This window comes from Mesoplodon mirus, assembly GCF_964341445.2.
Source record: "Mesoplodon mirus genome assembly, chromosome: X".
NCBI classification, from domain to species: Eukaryota; Metazoa; Chordata; class Mammalia; order Artiodactyla; family Ziphiidae; genus Mesoplodon; species Mesoplodon mirus.
The window spans coordinates 63,584,847-63,611,460 of NC_138981.1; the positions used below are offsets into that span (position 1 = coordinate 63,584,847).

At 38.3% G+C, this 26,614-nt stretch overlaps 1 protein-coding gene across 1 annotated transcript in view; it reads right to left on the reverse strand.

The window, feature by feature from the left end:
* Window positions 1-256: 256 nt before the first annotated feature.
* Window positions 257-26,614, reverse strand: part of ZDHHC15 (zDHHC palmitoyltransferase 15) — a 122,575-nt gene continuing 96,217 nt past the window's right edge. Inside the window, exons 11-12 of the mRNA XM_082609102.1 lie at window positions 22,225-22,303; window positions 257-5,271 (exon numbers count right to left, since the gene is read on the reverse strand). Of these exons, the coding sequence (XP_082465228.1) occupies window positions 22,257-22,303 (47 nt within the window). The 3' untranslated portion in view covers window positions 257-5,271; window positions 22,225-22,256. The remainder of the gene's footprint in view (window positions 5,272-22,224; window positions 22,304-26,614) is intronic.

A 26,614-nucleotide genomic window follows, 5' to 3' on the forward strand; every position in this document is an offset into this window, starting at 1 on the left:
TTCTGTCTGAAAATGATTTTTTTGTGCAAATGAAGCATCTATTGAGGGGAAGCTTATCTGAGGCTTAATGAATAAGGGTCTCTCCAAATGTTTCTCTGAGGGTAAGATATAACTTAGGAGCAAGTGGACCACTGTAATCTTTTCCCAGCATCACTGTATTTTTTTTCAGTTAACATGCATCTGGAGAATAATAAACATAGTCTTCACTGTAAGAAAAAGGAAACCAGAGTTCATATCACCCTTAGACATATAAGTTTTCTTTTTCTTTTTAGTTATCACAATAACAGAGGGAAAGGCAAAAGATGTGTGAGGCTGAGCAGACTGAACTTGATTAAGTGACATTAGACTAGTCAGCATTCTATCTAAAAGCCATTGATGATAATTTCCCAACTAATATCCATGTAGGAACATAAGAAACACTGAGCACAGGGATGGGGGGTGTTTGGAAGATGAGATGTTAAAGAGGAGTCTACATACCCCATACAAATCAACCTGGGAGTGAACAAACTCCACTATTATACCCATGAAATGAGAAGTATAGAAGCTTCCATCAAGGTGGTCTGAAATTTTAGCCTTTGCCAACATTGTTTAACAACTCCATAATATAGAAAAGAAATGACAATTTTATGCATATGCTTTTAATTAAGAACTTAGGAAGATAAAGCTGGTCAGTATTTGTGGGTATTTTTGTAGCAAGACACATGGTTTTAATAATATTATATACAATTACTTTGAGCAGATTGGTGGAAAAAAGGATTTGTAGCAAATTGGCAACTTTAGCTTAACTGCTGAGGTCTCCAGTGCTTTTCTTTTTCTGGGTCTCCAATGCATTTCATATATTACCAAGACCCAGTACAAGCTTTCCTGCTGCATCCCTTTGCTGATTTAGCCAGCAGGATGACAGCCATTATTCCTTAAATGCATCTTATGTTACTGTTTTTTTTCCCCTTTAACACCATTCCCTACTAAGAATCTATTTCCTGTTATATTACATTCATGTCTAACTCAATCTGCTGATGGCCATATACTAGACTGCTTCAAATAATACATTTAATAGTTTTGAACACTATGTGGGACACAGCCCTAGCCCTTTTGGGAAAGTAAACGGTCATGGGTTGCATGCTATTAGGTGCCATCCATTCATTATTATATTACACAATACCTGCATGCAAAAGACTACAATTTAATATGGTACATTATAGCTCTGGTTAAAGAAATGCAGATGTACCATACCTCATAAACTATTTACTACTGATTGGATGGAACTCATGAATTTTCAAAGAACATGAGGCTTGTGGAAAGGTCTAACAATCTTGTCACTTGCCTTCTGTGACTCTGATAGAGGCACAGAACATGTCTTTGGCACCAACTGAGTACCTTAGCTACTCTAGGAGCAGAAGTTTTAGAATGTATGAATGGAATATTCTTAACTTGCAGTGACTGTTGTTGGACGTTTTTCTAAGAGGACAGAGACTCATTCCTTTAAAGTATTTGCTCCTGATGACGAGGCAGCCTGCTTTGGGAGCACTGTGTGTGTGCACACATGTATAGATATATATGTGTGATGATAGGTGAAAGGGATAGGCTTTGCATGATGGTTACATTCCTATGAATTTGGGCCATATTAAATTTCAGATGCACGTTACAATAATGTATATTCAATATTCTTATACCTGCTAGGATTGTGCTTAAATCTTCATTAATCTCAATGTCTACACTTTGTGCAACTTGGCATAAACATGAGGAAGCACATTCTTTTCTCTGGCAAAGACAATCCTGAGAGTGGGCTCTATGGGTGCCAGAGGACATAATGGCACTGGATGATGCCACACAGTGTGAAGTATATGTGTCACATGGGGCCAGAGGGGGAAAGAGGCACATATTACATTTCTATCACATAGAAAATAAGAATTGTATAAATTGCATACTTTCAGATTTTGGACAAAGTGAGACTCTTCTGAAATGTGGTCCTGCCCCAATTGCTCTCAGTGTTCTAAGCTGCTTCATGGTTATCCCAGAGTACTGGGAAGCCAAGTCACTCTAACGGTGCACTGGACATGGCAACTGTGAGTTCTGTCCCAGACAGCTATATGCTTTTGGAGGGTGCTTCATTTCTTTTGTCCTTAATTTTTTTTAAATTTTATTTATTTATTTATCTTTTTAATTTTTTTATATATTTTTTGCGGTACACCGGCCTCTCACTGTTGTGGCCTCCCCTGCTGTGGAGCACAGGCTCCGGATGCGCAGGCTCAGCGGCCATGGCTCACAGGCCCAGCCGCTCCGTGGCACGTGGGATCTTCCCGGACTGGGGTACGAACCCACGTCCCCTGCATCGGCAGGCAGACTCCCAACCACTGCGCCACCAGGGAAGCCCTTGTCCTTAATTTTTAAGGTTGTACCATGGGGAAAATCACTTCTATTCCACCTCTTTCCAAGGACATTGTTGGAATGAATGGAATAACATTAATAAGGTACTCTAAGTTCTGCAAGAACAAATCATCAATGAGAGTGTGGAAGAAAGAATGGAGCACACTGATTTGTTTAGAAATACTGTTCTGGTTAAACTTTGCATTCCATTCCTGCAATGAAGGACATATAAGAGCACTGGGGAGTTACATAGCACCTTTCACCTGTATGATCCTAACGAGTGTCTTTGTTTTGCAAATGGGGAAGCTGGGTACCAAAGATTGGGGAATGAGATCCCATAGAGGTTATTGGATGCGGCCCCAAGGAAAAGCAAGCAAAGGAGCCAGATCAGGGTATGCTAATTATCAAACAAACCTGTCTGTCTTCCTTATAAGTAGTCAACCAATTGGGGGGTGGTGGTGTCTAGGTACAGAAGTCAATACTCAATGACCTATAATTTAGCAAAACTAACATCCCTCTAGGAGCTCAACAACTTGATATCAGTACGATGCCTCTAACTCACTGATCTCTGTAAGAGTTGGGACTTCTATTGTTAGCAGCTGGGCACTATGACTGACTGAGAAATGAAAACCATCAATACTCTTAGGTATTATTATTATAGAGAATTATCAGAATCTATAAGCTATTGGAATAAAGGTTCAGAGATAGGAATAGGGTTTCTTTATTTCCCTAAGCCCCCAGGTAAAACCCTGATTTATTTGGCCTTTTGAAGACAGTGTAAGTCTGTAAGACATTAAACAATCAACTTTGCATTATAGCTTTCCTGAGCTTTACCCTTCCAGTGCTTTTTTGTAGTTCCCTGACACTGTCTTTTATGACCTGATTTCTATGAGTGCTGAGTGCTGATACACTCTATTCATTAAATAAGTTCTTGATTCCTTCCTGACTTTGAATCATAGTTAGCGGCTATCCTGCCTAAACTCTTGGCAGAAGATGATGGATGGGAAAGATTGCTTTGAGGCCTACTGGCTGTGGAGTAAGCAACAGCCCTACCTTTAGGAAAGGTGCATTTCTATATGAATATAAGGCAAGGCTTGTTAAACATAAGACCATGTGGATGATCAAATATGCTTTCAAGATTAACCCAAACAAGAGAGTGTTTTAAAGGGAAAGAGGAAGGGGAAAAAGTATCTTCCCATCTGAACATACACGATTTCTTCATGAAACCCAGTGTGCATAGTCCTCTAGGCTGGTTCTTGGCATCTGAGCTTGAGAAACAGTCCCTGGTCCTAATAGATTTAGTCATGTCTAGTATCCTTTTAAATGAAATGCTGGCCACAATCACAATCCATTTAATTTATGCTGAAAGTCTTACCGTGACCAAAATTACCTAGAGGATTCAAATGAACGTGTCTTTTGTTGCTTTAAGTAGCTGAATTGCTCACATTCACAGCTCTACTGGAATCTGAACACTGAATTGTTTGTGGCAGGCAATTCTTTTTTACTCAAAAAGGTTTTAGGGGGAATAATTTAGCAAAACTAACATCCCTCTAGGAGCTCAACAACTTGATATCAGTACGATGCCTCTAACTCACTGATCTCTGTAAGAGTTGGGACTTCTATTGTTAGCAGCTGGGCACTATGACTGACTGAGAAATGAAAACCATCAATACTCTTAGGTATATTATTATAGAGAAGCAGCATTAATGTCCATACTCATTGATTCAGGCACTAGGACTAAAATAAAGGCTTATTATAAATAAATTGGGAAATGGATGTAAACTATCTTAATGGCTGCACTACTACTGGAACTAAAAGAAAAAAAAGAAAAGAAAAAGGAGAAAGAATTGGCATATTACTGTTAGGTTTTTCACTATGTGTACACTAATCCCTGTTGTGAAAAAAATATCTTTAGTGCTAATCCTTAGGCTAATTTCAACTGTGAAACTTCACCCTTATTAACAGTATTGTAATTTAACCTGAACATCATCCTTAAACCCCTTAAAGCCAATGGTCCATAACTTAGGCTTATAGTTTTTCTTTCATTATAAGAGTAATTCATAAAGGCTAAAATAAAGCTAGGTAGCATAAAAAAGAATAAACGTTATTGGAGAATTTTACCACAGTGTGGCATTAAAAGTCTTTAAAACACCAATCATTATGTTAAATAAAATGGAAATCTGATCTGATCTTCTCTCTTAGCTGTGGTGTTTTCAGGAATACCACACATCTATGACAGAGAACAGGTTTTACATAGTTGTTCAATTCCCAATTTGAGGACCTTGATCACAGTGTTGAATCTCCCTCTTGAATTTTAGGTACCTGATATAGGGAAGGTGTTCACAGCTCAGCAAATATTTAAATTGCTATTTAAAAAAATATGATTGAATAAAAACTTCAGATTTTTTTAAGCCTCAATTTTCACAACACCACAGAAGAATTTTGTGTAAATATGCTGCACATATGCATGCTTATAAATGCACATGTGTACAAGCAGCAAGCTAGTCTGATTCCCCTCAATAAAACAAAGACTCTATGATTAACAGTCTTTCTAGGGGAGTTAAAGACTCCAAGGAAGTCTTTTGAGTTCCCCTTTACCTGACAAGAGGAATGAAAAGAGCCTCTGGAAAGATAAATATGTTACATTTAGGCTTTCACAGATGGGGAGAGGGGAAATGAAGAAAGAAGCAGAGGAAGACTGGCTTGAATTAATTGCTACCAGATTGATGAGTTCAGCTAGTAAATTAAATAACCTGTAAAGTCCTGAAACATCTATCTTCACAGCAAGTATTTGATGGGATGCATTCAAATTGTGAAGCTTCCAATCTGCCATGGTGACTTATTCTGAAGATTAGAATGGTTCCCAACACTGAACTCTGTAAGCTTCATTGGAGATAGAGGGTCCTGGGAATGAAAAAAAGAAATTCACAAGTGAGCTAAACTACTGTAAATATCCACATGGTAACATTCATTGACAATAATATGCAACTGTTATATATTTTTGAAGAGTATGGGTCAGCATTGAAAAATATTAAGTGAAAAATGCAGGATGCAAAATTATATATACAAAGTTATACTTATTTTTAACCCAGAATCATTATCTGGAACAAAGACCAATGAAATACACTAAGTTGTTGGAAGTGGTGGATTCGTGGGTAATTTATTTTCATTTTCTCTACTTTCTTTTTTTTTTTTAAGATGTTGGGGGTAGGAGTTTATTAATTAATTTATTTATTTTTGCTATGTTGGGTCTTCGTTTCTCTGCGAGGGCTTTCTCTAGTTGTGGCAAGTGGGGGCCACTCTTCATCGCAGTGCGTGGGCCTCTCACTATCGCGGCCTCTCTTGTTGCGGAGCACAGGCTCCAGACGTGCAGGCTCAGTAACTGTGGCTCACGGGGCTAGTTGCTCCGCGGCATGTGGGATCCTCCCAGACCAGGGCTCGAACCCGTGTCCCCTGCATTAGCAGGCAGATTCTCAACCACTGCGCCACCAGGGAAGCCCTCATTTTCTCTACTTTCTACTTGTATTTTCCACATTTACTCTAGTACACATACATAATAATTTGATAATGCAAAAATATTTATTTCTGAAATTCACAAGAAATAACACAAGCTTTGAAATTGGGCAATTCTGAATTTGAATTCTAACTTTGCTATTTGCTATCTCTGTGATTCTGGAAAAATTAGTTTCTTCATCTGTAAAACAGGCATAACAAAACCTAACTAAAACAATATCTGGCATATAGTAGGTACTCAAGCAGCTATTATTAGTATAAGCTTTCTGGAAAACAATTTGGCCATATATATTAATGGTCTTTTAAAAAGTTCATATTAGTAGTTTTGCTTCTAGGAGCCTATCATAGGAAAATGATTATAAATGAGGAAAAATGTTTAAGTTCAATGATATTATTGGCAGCCATACTCATAATAGTGAAAAACTGAATAAAATCTTAATGTTGGACAGCAGAGAATTGGTTAAGTAAACAATAGCACCTTGATGTAATGGGAAATTATTTTCAGCATTAGTGACAGAAGCAGAATTCAAAACTGAACACAATATGCTCTCAATGTTTAACAAATATATTCATATAAAATATCGATGGAATATAACAAAATGTTAACATGAGTTATCTTCAGGTGGTGGGATTACAGGTGATTTAAATTTTCTTCATAGTTTTTTCTCTTTTCTTTTATGTTTAATATACATTTTTTATTAGTTTCTGCTTTATAACAAAGTGAATCAGTTATACATACATATCTGTTCCCATATCCCTTCCCTCTTGCGTCTCCCTCCCTCCCACCCTCCCTATCCCACCCTTCCAGCTGGTCACAAAGCACCGAGCTGATCTCCCTGTGCTATGCGGCTGTTTCCCACTAGCTATCTATTCTAGGTTTGGTAGTGCATACATGTCCATGCCACTCTCTTGCCCCGTCACAGTTTACCCTTCCCTCTCCCCATATCCTCAAGTCCATTCTCAAGTAGGCCTGTGTCTTTATTCCTGTTTTACCCCTAGGTTCTTCATGACATTTTTTTCTTAAATTCCATATATATGTTAGCATACAGTATTTGTCTTTCCCTTTCTGACTTACTTCACTCTGTATGACAGACTCTAGGTCTATCCACCTCATTACAAATAGCTCAATTTCGTTTCTTTTTATGGCTGAGTAATATTCCATTGTATATATGTGCCACATCTTCTTTATCCATTCATCTGATGATGGACACTTATGTTGTTTCCATCTCTAGGCTATTGTAAATAGAGCTGCAATGAACATTGTGGTACATGACTCTTTTTGAATTATCGTTTTCTCAGGGTATATGCCCAGTAGTGGGATTGCTGGGTCATGTGGTAGTTCTATTTATAGATTTTTAAGGAACCTCCATACTGTTCTCCATAGTGGCTGTACCAATTCACATTCCCACCAGCAGTGCAAGAGTGTTGTTCCCTTTTCTCCACACCCTCTCCAGCATTTATTGTTTCTAGATTTTTTGATGATGGCCATTCTGACTGGTGTGAGATGATATCTCATTGTAGTTTTGAGTTGCATTTCTCTAATGATTAATGATGTTGAGCATTTTTTCATGTATTTGTTGGTAGTCTGTATATCTTCTCTGGAGAAATGTCTATTTATGTCTTCTGCCCATTTTTGGATTGGGTTGTTTGTTTTTTTGTTATTGAGCTGCATGAGCTGCTTATAAATTTTGGAGATTAATCCTTTGTCAGTTGCTTCATTTGCAAATATTTTCTCCCATTCTGAGGGTTTGTGGCACATATATACAATGGAATATTACTCAGCCATAAAAAGAAACGAAATTGAGCTGTTTGTAATGAGGTGGATAGATCTAGAGTCTGTCATACAGAGTGAAGTAAGTCAGAAAGAGAAAGACAAATACCGTATGCTAACACACATATATATACGGAATTTAAGAAAAAAAATGTCATGAAGAACCTAGGGGTAAGACAGGAATAAAGACACAGACCTACTTGAGAATGGACTTGAGGATATGCGGAGGGGGAAGGGTAAGCTGTGACAAAGCGAGAGAGAGGCATGGACATATATACACTACCAAACGTAAGGTAGATAGCTAGTGGGAAGCAGCTGCATAGCACAGGGAGATCAGCTCGGTGCTTTGTGACCGCCTGGAGGGGTGGGATAGGGAGGGTTGGAGGGAGGGAGATGCAAGAGGGAAGAGATACGGGAACATATATATATGTATAACTGATTCACTTTGTTATAAAGCAGAAACTAACACACCATTGTAAAGCAATTGTACTCCAATAAAGATGTAAAAAAAAATAAATAAAAGGGTAAAAAATACTATATAGCCAGCTGAAGCAGACTGGAATGGAGGAGGCGGGAGTTTGCTGAGGAAGCATCCCAATCATGGGAAGCATCAGTGGCATGTTTGAGGGGCTGAAAGAAGTTGAGGTGTGGCTCAAGTATAGAATGTGGGGATAGAACTGGTGGAGAGGAAGCTTCAGAGTTAAGAATCTGGAGAGATGAGCAGGGGCTGGATCATAAAAGGGCTTGTAAGCCATGTTAAGGAGTTCTGACTCTGCTGAAACCAACAAAAGAGCCATTACACAGATTTAAGTTTTTCATCATTCTAGTTGCAATATGGAGGATGGACTGGAAGAGGGGCAAGACAGGAATCAGGAAAATCAGTTAAAAAGCTATTGCAGTAACACAGATGACAGACACATGGTCTGGGGTCATGGTAATCAGGCTCGAAAAAGTACACAGCTTCCAGAGATATTTAGGAAGTACAATCAACACACCTCAGTGAATAATTAGATGTGAGTGGGAGATGAAGGAGAAGGAACAAAACAGGAAATGGATTTTGGGATGGGTGAGATTGAAAGGCACTTGGTTATTCAGGTCTGAAACTCAGGAAGGAGTTCTGGGCTGGAGATACATATCCAGTAGTTATCAGCATACATATGCTCTTTAGCCAAGAAATGGGTAGATTCCTTAAGGAATGAGTAGATTTATGTGATGGTCAGGAGAAAACCTAGCAAAGTTTGGGAAGACACTGTCTTAAGAAGGAGATGTCTGATGGTAGGGATGGGACGAAGAAGGGTGTAGGAAGTTCCAGAGAAGCATGAGAGAAGGATTTTTAAAATTTTTAAATTTAAATGTAGTAAAATTAACTTTTGTTTGGTCTACAGTTCTGTGAGCTTTTACACATGGGTAGAATCTTGTAACAACCATCTCAGATACAGTGTAGAACTTCCTCAGCCCCCTAAGCCAGGCAACCACCAATCTGTTTTCTCTCTATGTATTTTTGCCTTTTCCAAAATTTCATACAAATGGAATCATATAGCACATAGCCTTAATTTTTTTTTTTTTTGCAGTACGCAGTCCTCTCACTGTTGTGGCCTCTCCCGTTGCGGAGCACAGGCTCCAGATGCACAGGCCCAGCAGCCATGGCTCACGGGCCCAGCCGCTTCATGGCATGTGGGATCTTCCTGGTCTGGGGCATGAACCCGTGTCCCCTGCATCAGCAGGCAGACTCTCAACCACTGTGCCACCAGGGAAGCCCTATTTTTGTTTTTTTAATTGAAGTATAGTTGACTTACAATATTATACTAGTTTCAGGTATACAATATAGTGATTTGATATTTTTATAAATTATGCACCATACAAAGGTTATTACAATATTATTGACTACATTCCCTGTGCTATGAACTGGGATTTTTTCACTTACAATAATGCATTTTAGGTTCATCTATGTTGCTATGAGTATCAATTGTTCATTACTTTTGATTGCTGAGTAGTATACTTTGTTTACTTTTTACCCATTGAAGGACATTTCTTTTGTTTTCCAGGTTTGGGCTAGTATAAATAAAGCTGCTATAACCATTCATATACAAATTTTTGTGTGAACACAGGTTTTCATTTTCTAGGGGAAATATGCAGGAGTAGGATTACTGGGTCATATGCTAAGTGTATGTTTAACGTTATAAGAAACTTTATAAGAAACTGTCAAACTGTTTTTCAGAGTACCTGAGCTATTTTGCATTCCCACAAGAAATGTACGAGAATTCCAATTGTTCTGCATCCTTATCAGCACTTGGAATTATCCCTATGTAAAAAAAAATATTACCCATTCCAGTATGGGTATAAAGGAATCTCCTTGTGGTTTTTTTTTTTTTAATTTTTAATTTTTTTTAAAATTAATTTATGGCTGTGTTGGGTCTTCGTTTCTGTGAGAGGGCTTTCTCTAGTTGTGGCAAGTGGGGGCCACTCCTCATCACGGTGCACGGGCCTCTCATTATCACGGCCTCTCTTGTTGCGGAGCACAGGCTCCAGACGCGCAGGCTCAGTAATTGTGGCTCATGGGGCCAGCTGCTCCGTGGCATGTGGGATCTTCCCAGACCAGGGCTCGAACCCGTGTGTCCGGCATTGGCAGGCGGACGCTCAACCACTGCGCCACCAGGGAAGCCCTCCTTGTGGTTTTAATTTGCATTTCCCTAATGGCTAGTGATACTGAGCAGCTTTCCTTCCCCCCGCCTCCTCAATGGATATCTATATTTTATTTATTTATTACAATTTTTATTTTCTTTTTTAAAAGAAATTATTTATTTTTTGGCTGCGTTGGGTCTTCGTTGCTGTGTGTGGGCTTTCTCTAGTTGTGGCGAGCAGGGGCTACTGTTTTTTGCAGTGCACGACCTTCTTATTGTGGTGGTTTTTCTTGTTGTGGAGCACGGGCTCTAGGCACGTGGGCTTCAGTAGTTATGACGTACGAACTTCAGTGGTTGTGGCACGCAGGTGTGCGGGCTTTCAGTAGTTGTGGTTTGCGGGCTGTAGAGCGCAGGCTCAGTAGTTGTGGTGCAAGGGCTTTGTTGCTCCACAGCATGTGGGATCTTCCCGGACCAGCACTCAAACCCATGTCCCCTTCATTGGCAGGTAGATTCTTAACCATTGCACCACCAGGGAAGTCCCATTGATATCTGTTTTTTAAAAGTAACTCCACTGCCATACTACCAGTTTTCAAATGTTAATGACTATTGGCACTAATTTCATAGAATATTCACAATCAATTTTAATTTATTTTAATTGAAATATAGTGGATGTACAACATTATGTTAGCTTCAAGTGTACTACATGGTGATCTGACATTTGCATACATTATGAAATTATCACCCTGATAAGTCTAGTAACCATCTGTCTCCATACAAAGTTATTACAATATCATTGAACATATTCATATTTAAGGCCAGCGTTTATTTTGTGTGGATGATCTGTCTATTGATGTAAGTGGGGTGGTAAATTTCCCTACAATTATTGCATTACTCTCAAGTTCTCCTTTATGTTTGTTAATATTTACTTTATGTATTTAGGTGCTACTATGTTGATGTCCTTTGTTGTCTCTTGTAACACTCTTACACTTCTGTTTTAAAATCTATTTTCTCTGATGCAGGTACTGCTACCCCAGCTTTCTTTTAGCTTCCATTTGTATGGAATACATTTTTCCATCTCCTTACTTTCAGTCTGTGTGTGGCTTTAGATCTGAAGTTGAGTCTCTTGTAGGGAGCACATGTATGGGTCTTGCTTTTTTTTTTTTTGCTGTATGCTGTTGTGGCCTCACTGTTGTGGCCTCTCCCATCATGGAGCAGCAGGCTCCGGACGTGCAGGCTCAGTGTCCATGGCTCATGGGCCTAGCTGCTCCACTGTATGTGGGATCTTCCCAGACCAGGGCACAAACCCATGTCCCCTGCATCGACAGGCAGACTCTCAACCACTGCGCCACCAGGGAAGCCCCGGGTCTTGCTTTTTAATCCATTCAGCCACTCTATGTCTTTAGATTGGAGCATTTACTCCATCTACATTTAAAGTAATTATTGATAGGTATTACTTATTGCCATTTTGTTAACTGTTTTGGGGTTGGTTTTGTAGTTATTTTTGTTGTTGTTCCCTTGTTCTTTTGCTGTCTTCCCTTATAATTTAATGACTACCTTTAGTGTTTCTCTTTTTTGTGTACGTATCTATTATATGGTTTTGGTTTGTAGTTGTCATGAGGTACATATATAACAACCTCTATATATGTGATTATTTTAAGTTGATGATCTCTTAAGTTCAAGTGCATTCTAACCATCTTACATTTCTACTCCTCCACACCCCCAGTGTTTATTGTTTTTTGCATCATATTTTACATCTTTTTGTTTTGTGTATCCCATAACTACTTATTGTGGATATAGATGATTTTACTGCTTTTGTCTTTTAACCTTCCTACTAGATTTATGTGGTTATTCTACTACCTTTACTGCATGTTTGCCTTTACCAGTGAGATTTTTCTTTTCATAATTTTCATATTTCTAGTTGTGGCCTTTTTTGCTTAGAGAAGTGCCTTTAACATTTCTTGTTAAGCTGGTTTAATGGTGCTGAATTCTTTTTGCTTTTGCTTTGTAAAACTTTTTATCACTTCTTCAAATCTGAATGAGAACTTTGAAGGGTAGAGTAGTCTTGGTTGTAACTTTTTTTCCTTTCATCACTTCCAGTATATTGTGCCAATCCCTTTTGGCCTGCAGAGTTTCTGCTGAAAAGTCAGATGATAGCTTTATGGGAGTGCCCTTGTACATAACATGTTGCTTTTCTGTTGCTGCTTTTAAGATTCTTGTTTTATTTTAATTTTGCCATTTAGATATAATGTGTCTTGGTGTGCACCTCTTTGTGTTCATCTTGTTTGGGACCCTCTGTGCTTCCTGAATCTGGATGTTTTTTCCTTTCCCAGGTTAGGGAAGTTTTCAGCTATTATTTCTTCAAATAAGTTCTCTAACCCTTTATCTGTATCTCTTCTCTTTCTGTGATCCCTATAATGAGAATGTAGTATGCTGACGTTGTCTCAGAGGTCTCTTAAACGATCCTCATTTTTTTAAAAGCTCATTTTTTCTTTTTCTTGTTCAGCTTGGGTGATTTCCACTATGCTGTGTCATCAAGATCTCTGATCCATTCCTCTGTGTCATCTAATCTATTGTTGACTCCTTCTAGTGTTTTTTATTTCAGTTATTGTATTCTTCAACTGTATTTGATTCTTCTTTACATTTTCTAACCCTTTGTTGAAATTTTCACTGTGTTCATCCATTCTTCTCGTTTGTTAAACATCTTTATTATGATTACCTTGAACTCTTTATCATGTAGATTGCTTATCTCCATTTCATTTCATTTAGTTCTCCTTCTGGGGTTTTATCTTGTTCCTTTGTTTGGAATATATTCCTCTGTCACTTCATTTTGCCTAATTTGCTGTTTTTATTTCTATGTATTTGGTAGGTTGGTTATGTTTCCCAATCTTGGAGAAGTGACCTTATGTAGGAGATGTCCTATGGGGCCCAGCAGCATGCTCCCCACAGGTCACCAGTGCTATATGCTCTAGGGGTGCCCCCATGTGGGCTGCATGTGCCATTCTGTTGTGTCAGGGCTAACTACTGGGGGTGTGGTGGTGGGTAGGTCTTGATCCCAGTCTGGTTGGCTGTGAGGCCATGCCTTGTGCAGTAGCTGTGGGCCCACTGAAGTGTGGGCTAGGCTTCCTACATGACTGGCTGTATGGCCCAGAGGGGTTTGGAGCTGCTGGTAGGTGGGGCTGAGTCCCCAGTGCTAACAGGCTGGTAGGAGGATTCCAAAATGGTGCTTGCCAGTGTTGGTATTATCATGATAGAATGAGGTCTCCAATGGCTGCTGCCACTGTCTCCATTCCCCAGGTGAGTAGCAGTTGTCCCCTGTCTCTTCAGGAGTCTCTCCAAGATCAACAAGTGGGTCTGACCCAGGCTCCTTTCAAACTACTGCCTCTGCCCTGGGACTTGGAATATGTGGGATTTTGCATGTACCCTTTAAGAGCAGAGTCTGTTTCTTACAGCCTTCCAGCTCTCTCAACCTAAGCCCTGATAGTTTTCAATGTCAGATGTTCTGGGAGCCTGTCTTCCCAGTGCAGGATGCCCAGGCTGGGGAGCCTGACATGGGAGTCAGACCCCTTGCTCCTTGGGGAGAATCTCTATGACTGTGATATTCCTCCCATTTGTGGTCGCTGACCTGGGGGTGTGGATTCTGACTATACTGCATCTCTGCCCCTCCTACCCATCTCATTGTGGTTCCTTCTTTATGTCTTTAGTTGTAGGAAATCTTTTCTGCTAGGCTTCAGATCTTTCTCATAGATAGCTGCTCTGTAAGTAGTTGTAATTTTGGTGTGTCTATCGGAGGAGATAAGTTCAGGGTCTTCCTACTCTGCTATCTTGGCAACACCATCAAGCATGTTTTCTTACGTTTATTTCCACTTCTTTGGTGAAGTGTCCATTGAAAACTTTTGCCCATTACTTTATTGTGTTGGTTTCCTTACTTTGGAGATTTTAGAGCATTTTACATATTCTGGATACAAGTCCTTTATCAGATATGTGTTTTGAAAATATTTTCTCCCAGTCAGTGGCTTGTCTTTTTATTCTCTTAACAATGTTCTTCTCAGAGAATACATTTTTAATTTTGTTGAAGTCCAATTTGTAAATTTTTTCTTTTATGTATATTACTTTTGATGTCATATCTAAGAACTATTTGCCTAACTCAAAGTGATAAAGATTTTCTCCTACATTTTCTTCTGAGATTTTTATAGTTTTACATTTTACATTTAGGTCTATGATCCATTTTGAGTTAAGTTTTGCATATGTTGTGAGGTGTAATAGTATAGGTATGTCCAAATATTCTATCACTATTTGTTGAAGACTATTTTCTCCATTGAATTACCATTGTATCTTTGTGTAAAAATCAGTTGAGAATCTTTATATGGGTCTATTTCTGTATTTTATTTTTTATTCTGTTCCATTGGCTTATGGGTCTGTCCTTTGGCTAATACTACACACTGTCTTGACTACTGTAGCATTATAGTATGTCTTAAAATTGGACAGTTTGAGTCCTTCAGTTATGTATTTTTTTCAGAATTGTTTTGGCTATTCTAGTTCCTTTACTTTTCCATTTAAATTTTAGTGTAAGCTTGTCTATCTCTACAAAATATTTGATTAAAATAAAAAATTTAATTAGGATTATATTAAAGTTGTCTACAATTTAGGGAGTATTGACATCTTACTTATAGTGAGTCTTCTGACCCATAAGCATAGTATGTATCTCTGTTTATTTAGGTCTTCCATGCTTTTCTTCATCAGTGTTTTACAAGTTTCAGCATACAGATATTGTGTATGGTCTGTTACATTTATATCTAGTTATTTAATTTTTTGAAGTTACTGTAAATTGTATTGTGTTTTTGATTTTGGTTTCCCAGTTGTGCATTGCTAGTGTATAGAAACATAATAGATGTTTGTGCATTGATCTTGTATGCTGTTAACTTGATAAACTCACTCAATAGTTCTAGGAGTTTTTGTAGATTCTTTGGATGATCTATGTGGACAATCATGACATCTGCAGACAGATAATTTTACTTCTTCTTTTACAATTAGAGTGACTTTAATCTCCTTTTTTAGCCCTATTTCATGTGTTAGGACTTTCATTATGATATGGGATAGGAGGGATATGAGAGACTATATGAAGTTGTGGTTAATAAAGGAAAAAACTACTGGTAAATAGTGAAGACTTAACAGGCCAGTTAAGGTTGGAGGCCACAAATGTGTAGTCTCAGTTGTGTTATTTCTAATCAGCTGCAAACAGTATTTATAATCAGTTGTGTTATTTTTGTAGTGGTTCTCAGCAGCCTGAGTATAGAAATGGAGAAGGCAGACAGCTGGATTAAATCTGGAATTTCGATTTTTGCTGGCTAAAGCAATGGAGTTAGGGAGAAAAAAATATTGGCAAGAGAGAGGCTGAAGTATTAAGGCTTGATAGTGAAGGAAGTAACCCATGTAAAAAATTTGTATTTACTTATATTTTTGGTATAATTCCTTTCAGTGTTTTTCTACATATGTAGAAATACTTTAATACTTAAATGTTTTTAATTAAATTAAAAATATAATTTAATAATGTTTTCAAGGTCCATCCCATGTTGTAGCATGTATTCTTTTGGTTGCCAAATGACATTCCATTGTATGGATATGACACATTTTATTTATCTACTCATCAGTAGATGGGTATTAGTGATCTTTCCACTTTTTGGCTATTATGAATAATGCTGCTGTGAACATTGATGCGGTAGTTTTTGTTTGGACATATGTTTTCATTTCTCTTGGTTATATTCGAAGGAGTGGAATTGCTGGGGCATATGGTAATTTTATGCTTAACATATTGAAGGACTTCCAAACTGTTTCCAAAGTGATTGCATCATTCTACACTGCCACCAGAAATGTAATGAGGATTCCGATTTCTTTACATCCTCACTAACACTTGTTATCTGTCTTCTGGATTATAGCCATCCTAGTGGAAATTAAATGGTATCTCATGGTTTTTATTTGTATTCCCTAATAGCTAATGATGTTAAGCATTTTTCATGTGCTAATTGATCATTTGTATATGGAGAAATGTCTATTCAAATCATTTGCTCATTAAAATGGTTGTATTATCTTTTCATTTATAGAATTGTAAGAGTTCTTTATATATTCTGCATACAAGCCTCCTATCAAATATTTTATTTACAAATGTTTTCTCTCAAAAGATCACATATCATATGTTTCCATGGAATCATGGATTTTATTCAATGTCCAGAATAGGCAAATCTATAGAGACAGAAAGTAGATTAGTGGTTTCCTAGGGGTGGGAGTGGACGAATGGGGAGTGACTGGACCTTATATCAGCAGCATATAAAAGCATGTGTTTCAACGTGTTCTTGCCAACATTGTAAAAACTGGCTGCTTTAGTGGACAAAAATGGATATTTTGGGTTATTTTAATTTGCATTTCTTTCTAGTGAAGTTGAATAAGTTTAAAAACTTTTCAGAAGAGAACAAAAATGTATAAAATATCTAATAATTTAGACATACATACTTCTTTTTTTCTTTTATCTATTTAAAACATCTTTATTGGAGTATAATTGTTTTGCACTGCTGTGTTAGTTTCTGCTGTATAACAAAGTGAATCAGCTATACGTATACTTATATCCCCATATCCCCTCCTTTTTGTGTCTCCCTCCCATCCTCCCTATCTCACCTCTCTAGGTGGTCACAAAACACCGAGCTGATCTCCCCGCGTGATGCAGCTGCTTCCCACTAGCTATCTATTTTACATTTGGTAGTGTATATATGACCATGCCACTCTCTCACTTTGTCCCAGCTTACCATTTCCCCCTCCCCATGTCCTTAAGTCCATTATCTACATCTGCGCCTTTATTCCTGTCCTGCTGCTAGGTTCTTCAGAACCATTTTTTTTAAAGATTCCATATATATATGTGTTAGCATATGGTATTTGTTTTTCTCTTTCTGACTTGCTTCACTCTGCATGACAGATTCTAGGTCCATCCACCTCACTACAAATAACTCAATTTTGTTTCTTTTAATGGCTGAGTAATATTCCATTGTATATATGTGTCACATCTTCTTTATCCATTCATCTGTTGATGGACACTTAGGTTGCTTCCATGTCCTGGCTATTGTAAATAGTGCTGCAACGAACATTGTGGTACATGTCTCCTCTTGAATTATGGGTTTCTCAGGGTATATGCCCAGTAGTGGGATTGCTAGATCATATGGTAGTTGTATTTTTAGTTTTTTGAGGAACCTCCATATTGTTCTCCATAGTGGCTGTATCAACTTACATTCCCACCAACAATATAGGAGAGTTCCCTTTTCTCCACACCCTCTCTGGCATTTATTGTTTGTAGATTTTTTGATGATGGCCATTCTGACTGGTGTGAGGTAATACCTCATTGGAGTTTTGATTTGCATTTCTCTAATGATTATTGATGTTGAGCATCCTTTCATGTGTTTGTTGGAAATCTGTATATCTTCTTTGGTGAAATGTCTATTTAGGTCTTCTGCCCATTTTTGGATTCAGTTGTTTGATTTTTGTAATTGAGCTGCATGAGCTGCCTGTATATTTTGGAGATTAATCCTTTGTCAGTTGCTTCGTTTGCAAATATTTTCTACCATTCTGAGGCTTGTCTTTTCATCTTGTTTATGGTTTCCTTTGCAGGGCAAAAGCTTTTAAGTTTCATTAGGTCCCATTTGTTTATTTTTGTTTTTATTTCCATTTCTCTAGGAGGTGGGTCAAAAAGGATCTTGCTGTGATGGATGTCATAGAGTGTTCTGCCTATGTTTTCCTCTAAGAGTTTTATAGTGTCTGGCCTTATATTTAGGTCTTTAATCCATTTTGAGTTTATTATTGTGTATGGTGTTAGGGAGTGTTCTAATTTCATTCTTTTATATGTAGATTTTCAGTTTTCCCAGCACCACTTATTGAAGAGGCTGTCTTTTCTACATTGTATATTCTTGCCTCCTTTATCAAAATAAGGTGACCATATGTGCGTGGGTTTATCTCTTGGCTTTCTATCCTGTTCCATGGATCTATATTTCTGTTTTTGTGCCAGTAGCATACTGTATTGATTATTGTAGCTTTGTAGTATAGTCTGAAGTCAGGGAGCCTGATTCCTCCAGCTCTGTTTTTCTTTTTCAAGATTGCTTTGGCTATTTGGGATCTTTTGTGTTTCCATACAAACTGTGAAATTGTGTGTTCTAGTTCTGTGAAAAATGCCATTGGTAGTTTGATAGGGATTGCACTGAATCTGTAGATTGTTTTGGGTAGTAGAGTCATTTTCACACTGTTAATTCTGCCAATTCAAGTACATGGTATATTTCTCCATCTGTTTGTATCAGCTTTAATTTCTTTCATCAGTGTCTTATAGTTTTCTGCATGCAGGACTTTTGTCTCCTTAGGTAGGTTTATTCCTAGGTATTTTATTCTTTTTGTTGCAATGATCCCATCTTATAGTTGTTAGCATTTGCCTTATGTATTGAGGTGCTCCTATGCTGGGTGCATAAATATTTACAATTCTTATATCTTCTTCTTGGATTGATCCCTTGATCATTATGTAGTGTCCTTCTTTTTCTCTTGTAATAGTCTTTATTTTAAAGTCTATTTTGTCTGATGTGAGAATTGCTACCCCAGCTTTCTTTTTTTTTTTTTTTTTGCGGTACGCGGGCCTCTCACTGTTGTGGCCTCACCCATCGTGGAGCACAGGCTCCGGAAGCGCAGGCTCAGCGGCCATGGCTCATGTGCCTACCCGCTCCGCGACATGTGGGATCTTCCTGGACCGGGGCACGAACCCATGTCCCCTGCATTGGCAGGTGGACTCTCAACCACTGCGCCACCAGGGAAGCCCTACCCCAGCTTTCTTTTGATTTGCATTTGCATGGAATATCCTTTTCAAGCCCCTCACTTTCAGTCTGTACGTGTCCCTAGGTCTGAAGTGGGTCCCTTCAGAACTAGAGACACATACGGCATATATACGGGTCTTGTTTTTGTATCCATTCAGCCTGTCTATAGACATACATAACTTATTCAACCATTCTCATATTGATAGACATTTAAGTTGTTTTCTGTTTGGGGCCTTTTCAAACAATACTGTAGTAATTATGTACATTAAAAAATTCTTCATATCTTGTTAAACGTTGAAATGTTTGCCCCATTCTTCCCTCCTGTGTTCCCAAATACTTTTCTATTATTATTAGAACATGACTCTGTTATTCCCACAAAATTAATCAGTTAATTTATTTGAACAGAGTGCCCTGGGAAAAGCATTGCTTAAAGGCAATTTTGCTTACCTAGGGAATCATATCAAAAATATATTTTATGCTGGGTCATATGATGGCTTTATTTTAGTTTTTTATGGAATCTCCATACTATTCTCCATAGTGGTTGTATCAATTTTCATTCCCCCCAACAGTGCAAGAGGGTTCCCTTCTCTCCACACCCTCTGCAGCATTTGTTGTTTGTAGATTTACTGATGATTCCCATTCTAACTGGTGGGAGCTGATACCTCATTGTAATTTTGATTTGCGTTTCTCTAATGATTAGGGATGTTGAGCATCCTTTCATGTGTTTGTTGGCAATCTGTGTATCTTCTTTGGAGAAATGTCTATTTAGGTCTTCTGCCCATTTTTGGATTGGGCACATACCCTGAGAAAACCATAATTCAAAAAGAGTCATGTACCACAATGTTCACTGCAGCTCTATTTACAATAGCCAGGACATGGAAGCAACCTAAGTGTCCATCAACAGATGAATGGATGAAGTAGATGTGGCACATATATAAAATGGAATATTACTCAGCCATTAAAAGAAATGAAATTGAGTTATCTGTAGTGGGGTGGATGGACCTAGAGTCTGTCATACATAGTGAAGTAAGTCAGAAAGAGAAAAACAAATACCATGTGCTAACACATATATATGGAATCTAAAAAAAAAAAAAAGGTTCTGAAGAACCTAGCAGCAGGACGGGAATAAAGATACAGACATAGAGAATGGACTTGAGAACATGGGGAGGGGGAAGGGTAAGCTGGGACGAAGTGAGAGAGTGGCATGGACATATATACACTATCAAACGTAAAATAGCTAGTGGGAAGCAGCCCCATAACAGAGGGAGATCAGCTCAGTGTTTTGTGACCATCTAGAGGGGTGGGATAGGGAGGGTGGGAGGGAGATGCCAGTGGGAGGGGATATGGGGATATATGTATACATATAGCTGATTCACTTTGTTATACAGCAGAAACTAACACAACAAGGTAAAACAATTATCCTCCAATAAGGATGTTAAAAAAATAAAATGAAATCTAAAAAATATATATATCTATATATTTTATGGCTTAATATTTACCCAAGATATTCTGAAAAAAAAGGGCTTACATGGTCATATAAGTTTGGAAAAAAACTTATTCCACTTTAGGGGATTCACAAAATTCCTTAGCATATTTTAAGTCTTGAGAAGTACTGCACTAAAGACAAAGTTCCATGATCTGCACACAAGAAAATAAGTTCAGTCAAATAAGTTCAGAGGGCTATTATACATCCTTCTTGGAGAGTCACAAAACTTATTTGCATAATTCCTATGCTAAAGATAACTCTCTAATTTTGATACAGGGTTTCCTAAATTTATTTCACCAGGTAACTTTTTCCCCTTTAACTTCTGTTGACATGTCAAAGAATACCCATAGTAAAATGCTAAAATAAGAAAATGAGAGAGATAAGCACCATGGATATCTGAAATCTAGGTTCTAATACCATACAAGTGTCACACATTTCATCAGGGCTTTGGATAAGAAGACAGATTTAATTCTTCCCTCTTTTTTTTTTTTTTTTTATGCGGTACACGGGCCTCTCACTGTTGTGGCCTCTCCCGTTGCGGACCACAGGCTCCGGACGCGCAGGCTCCATGGCCATGGCTCATGGGCCCAGCCGCTCCACGGCATGTGGGATCTTCTCGGACCGGGGCACGAACCCGTGTCCCCTGCATCGGCAGACGGACTCTCAACCACTACGCCACCACGGAAGCCCAATTCTTCCCTCTTTTAAACCTTTGATTATAAGTGAAGGTGAAGTAAATATCCCAAGTCAGGTTTTTAAATGTAGTGCCATAGTGGACAGGGCATGATCTGAGGTCAGACAGACCTGTGTTGCAATCTTCGGTTATCCACTGACTAGCTAGATATGTGGTTTAACTTCTCTGGATTTCAGTATTCTCATAAGTAAAATGGGAATAGTAACATTCACCTGACAGAGTTGTTGTGAGGATTAAATTAGATAACATATGTAAAGTACATAGCAAAGTGACTGTCATATATATACTGTGCACCAGTATAGGTCTTATATAGTACCTATACTGGTGCACAGCAGGGTTCTGTAAGGTAAAGAAGTGAAGACCTGAGAGCCCACAAATTGATAGGCTTCTGAATAATTGGCAGCTTTTTCATGGGAACAGAAATGGAAGGCTTATCAGATCAGAGCTTCAAGCTCCATGGTATTTTTACTACTAAAGTTTTCCTTTTAATACTGAATTACATTGGGTTTACTTACCTGTCACTGTTTCAAAGAGAAGGCTTTATAGCTTTTTACCAGGCCAAAGAGAATCCCATGTGTAAGGCTGCCTGCCACTGATGGACAAATTAGTAGCATTTGGGGAGAGTTGGAGTGTAGGGATGGTGCTTTTTGCCTGTTAGTGGGTAAGAGTAGGTTATTAACTGACATAATATGGCTGTTCCTGGATACTCTGGGGTCTTTTAGCCAAAGTGAACATTGTGAGTTTACAGGGAGTAAGGGAGTCTTTTTCAGTACAATACACAGGGAAATTATGTATAGAACTTCTGCTTACGTGAATAATACAAGAGGGAAGAATTCAACATCTTTTTTGCCAGGGTGATAACTTACTCCTTTTCCAGTTCTGCTCCCCAGACTGCCTCTTAGCAGTCCAGGTGGTACTCTATGTGCCTCCCTCAGAATACTGACCTGTTTGACAGATGCAGGAAATGTGAAAACTGCTACGTTTCCGTTTCCACAGCAAGAGATGATGATCCTTCTGGATAATCTGTAAGGTTGAAAAGTGAAGTAAACAAATGTCCCTTTCTCTTGTATGGGTGGGTATTCATTTATTGGCACGTTTCTTTCTCAGTCAATCCCTGGAGGCAGCGGACATCCACAAATATCTAAAGACTGATGTGCTATATACTGAAGCATTTGTAACCAGTCCAAGCATTTACATTTCAAGAGTTGTCAGCCTGCTGTACTATGAACTAAGATCATTTTATTTGTCAGCATTATCTGATCTATAATAGTGGCTGGTATTTGACTTAAGTAGCTGTGATGACAGCTCAACATCATTTGTCTTTAATAGAATGTTTTGGGTCTTGCTACTCACAGAATTACCCTGTCTTGTTATTCCACTGGACATAATTGAGATAGCTGTTATAGTACTTTAGGTGTTGTGTTTTTAAAAAGGAATGAAGTATCCAGAAAATAAGAGGCTTTGGAATCAACAAGCAACATCATTTATGGTACAAATGTTCTTGTTTTCAACACCCAGGCTTTTGAGGAGCAAAGTACACTCTGAATCAGCTTGCCTAATGTACAGATAATCACTTTCTTTATATTCCTTGCATAATAATATACTTAGCACTTTGAGATAAAAGAAAGTTGACAGTGGTAGTCCCTTATAGCTTCTGCTTAGTACATTCTCCTTTATGAAATTGATGTGCTGTTCGGAGTGCTCCCATAAGTGTGAGGTCTGGATCCCAGAAGAAAGAGGCCAGCTAGGGTGGGTTACCCTTGCCACAGCAGGCTGGTAACTTCTCATGCCACTGAGTTAACCAGGCACACTCCAGAGACAAGTCTGCTTTCTTCCAGGAAGAGTGGAAAAGTAAAAACTGGCTCTTAGAATGTCTGTCTTTGGAATCATAGTGGGCACAACATTCTGTCTTCTTTGGAATCCTGGGCCTAGGGTATTCTTGCCCTTAAGTCTGAACAAAAAGCAGTTGTATTGGCCCAGCTCTTCAGTGAAGGATATACAGAGAATTACTTATGTTTGTCAAACACCTCAAAAGAGAAAAAGAGGGAGAAAGTGCTTGAGCATACATCTCATCTTACCTATACATTTCTACCAAGAAAGCAATTGATAAGTGTAAAAGACAATTCTGGAACTTCAATGCACTATTTGCCTTGTTTCCTCCTGACGGTTGGCTGTTTCAGAACTTTGTAGGTATGGTTTGGTAGTGCACCTTTTCAGAAATTGGCTTTTAGTATTCTGCTGAATGGGTTTCTTTTACTCTTTACCATTGCAATCCACACTTCTATTTGGCACAGAACACTTCCCCTTAGCAATTATTTAAATTAAAATCAGTCTTGCAGACATTGAATCTTGAGCTGAGAAACTCGATTATCAACTTCCTTCATAGTTTCACTCCCAGATGAGATTAAGCTAAGATGGCAAAGGTACAGCCATTGTCAGGTGAGGACTAAATTGAAAGAATGCAGGTACTTCAAAAAAATCAGGTTCTGCATAACAGAAGGCAAATGCAGAATTTAGGAAAACAATTTACTTTCTCATTCTACCATCTGCACCTATACTGCTTTCACTACCCCCACCTGCTCTTATTGCCTATGCTGTAGTGATTTTCACCATTATTCAATAAATGTTTACTTGAACCAAGAATGATGTCATTTTAGTCTTAGTGTATGCTGGCTAAGCTCTGTTTCTCTTCCTGTCTCATCCTCCTAGCTCTCCTCCCTTCCTTTAAAATCCTATATTCCTACATCAACCTTTGATACTATGGGAAGTGACCATAACAGTATATGTACACTTCTTTGTAGCCATTGGTTCTCAGAGATTGGAAAGAATAGGGAAATGGACATAATGTGGAATCTTGAAGAACTTAGGTTGAGTTGTGACTGCTTTATTGCCTTACATAAGTGACTTTACCTCCCCAGCTTCAACTTTTTCATCTGTAAAATAGGGCAATACTCTCTCACAGTATTTTTGTAATGCTCTTTCCTGAATTATGAGTGTCCTTTAGGTTTTATCTTTTACCCTCTGAATTTCTCTTTTCCATTGATTTCCTTGTCCACATGAATGCATGTCAACGTTGCTTAGGTGATGCTAACTTTTATATCTTATCTCCTTTCCCTAGCTTTATTCTCTCTCTTGATTATCTCCTACACCATTCATGGGTTTAAACACCATCTCTATATGAATGACTCCCAGATCTCTCTAGTCACTGGGACTGTTTCCAGTTATTTAAAATGTCTCCTGGCTTTAATCCTTCTTCTCCATTTCTAGTGTCACACCCCCCTGGAAGCCACTGTGACACATGCTCAACTACTTATTGCTTTTTCTCGTTCCTGTCTCTGCACATTTCAATATATCCTGCATGCTACTACCTGAGTAACTTTTCTAAAATTTATCTTTCATTATATTAATATCACTGAAGATCATAAAATTAATATCTATTCCCTCCTGTAGCAAAACTACAAAACCCTCTACCATGTGGCCATCTTACTTCTCTAATATTACTGCTCACAACCCACAATGCCCACCCAGTACATAGGAATGGATAGCCTCCTTAGTGTTCTTACCACATTCAAGTCACACTTCTTACATAGAATGCCATTTCTTTCTTCCTAGCATCTACCCAGATGTTACCCATCCTAATAACATCTAGCTGAAGTCCTATTTCTTCCTCAAAACTTTCACCACTATAGCCCATACACTTACCTCCTTTATTGATATACTGATATTGATATCAATATTGTTTAAGCATCACTGACAATCACACACTAACATGTGTACCACACAGTACTTAGCACAGGGCTAAGCTTACCTAGGTATGTAATTGCTAACATAACTTTTATAGCAATGAGCACACTAAATCTTGTGTTAGACTTGTGTGCTTTTCCTATCCTTCCGTACAACTGCAAATTCCTTGAGGGCAGAGGCCATGTTTTATTTATCTTTATATCCCTCCACAATACCTTGCCTGAGGCATACCTTCAGGAAATACTTTCTGAATTGAACTGATTGATTGGAGACCTGGAATATTTCAGGGACATGAACCAATTCAGGGCTCAGGGTTGTACAATGCAGGTAAAGCAGTAAAATGAATATCCATGATATTACTGCATAAGTTAAGTTTTCCAGGAGCTGAGGGCATGGCCATTCCCTTCTTATCTAGAAACAGGAGGAACAAGTCTCTTGAAAAATGCTTAGGTGCTCAAAAGAGTAGCCCCTCCCTGACTCAGTATATTATGTTTTATGCTTTCAGTGATGAGACCTAGGATTCTTATTCTTGAGTAAAGGCAAATGACAAGTGTGAGAAGGGACTTTCCAAAAGTCATACATTGAGCCCAGTGGCAGAGCTGGGAAATGATCCCCATGCCAGAGTATTATCCATGTTTTTCCATCATTCTATTTCTGATGAAAGAGGCACAGGAACTGAGAAGTTTTCTTTTAAATGGACCTTAAAAAAGTCTACAAATTGAAAAGTAAGTAGGATCAAAGGAGAGACACTGGGTGGTACAGTGGTTAAGGGTTTGGATTTTGGAGCCAGATTCTGTCACTGACTGGCTGTGTGACTTTGGGATTCTCTGTGCTTGAGTTTACTCACCTGTAAAACGGGGGTAATTTAATATTTACAACTTACAAAGTGATTATGACTCTTAAATATGACAGTGCTTGTAAATCACCTGGAATATAATAATAGTCATTCAACAAATGTTAGTTGTACCCTTGGATTCAAACAATCATCTATATGTAACTTTACTTTGCTAGGGATGCAGAAAACAATGAAATAAAGGTTATGAAGTCCCTAACTTCAAGGAGTTCCTATCCAGTCCCTTACAATTCAAACTCTTTTATGGAGCCAGGTTACTTTCTTCATCACTTAGCTTGAGGTCTCCTGATTATTTGTGACTTTCCTTGTACCTTCTGCCTCTTCATTGCTTGCCACCAATCCAAATGCTATCTAATCTTTAACACTCAAATTCTACCCTCTCTGTAAAGACTTTCCTGATGAGCCCAGCCTACAGAAATCACTTTCCTTTAAGTTCCTATAGCACAAACTTTATAGTTCTACTCATTTTGTCAACATCATATCCTGTATTGTGTTTTGTCAATCAACTTTTCATATATGTGTCTTATCTCCCCAAATAAATTTAATAAACGTTAGTTTCTCCCTTTCCCTTCTCTTTTTCCTATATATTCTTGGTGAACCAGCCAGACATCCTCTCCCAGAATAGTACTGTCTTCTATATGTAGGAATGAGAGAAAACAGCCTTTTGGAAAAGAGCCACACACTTAATCATCCCAAATGTGTAATCATAAGTATATGACTCATAGGAATATCAGGTT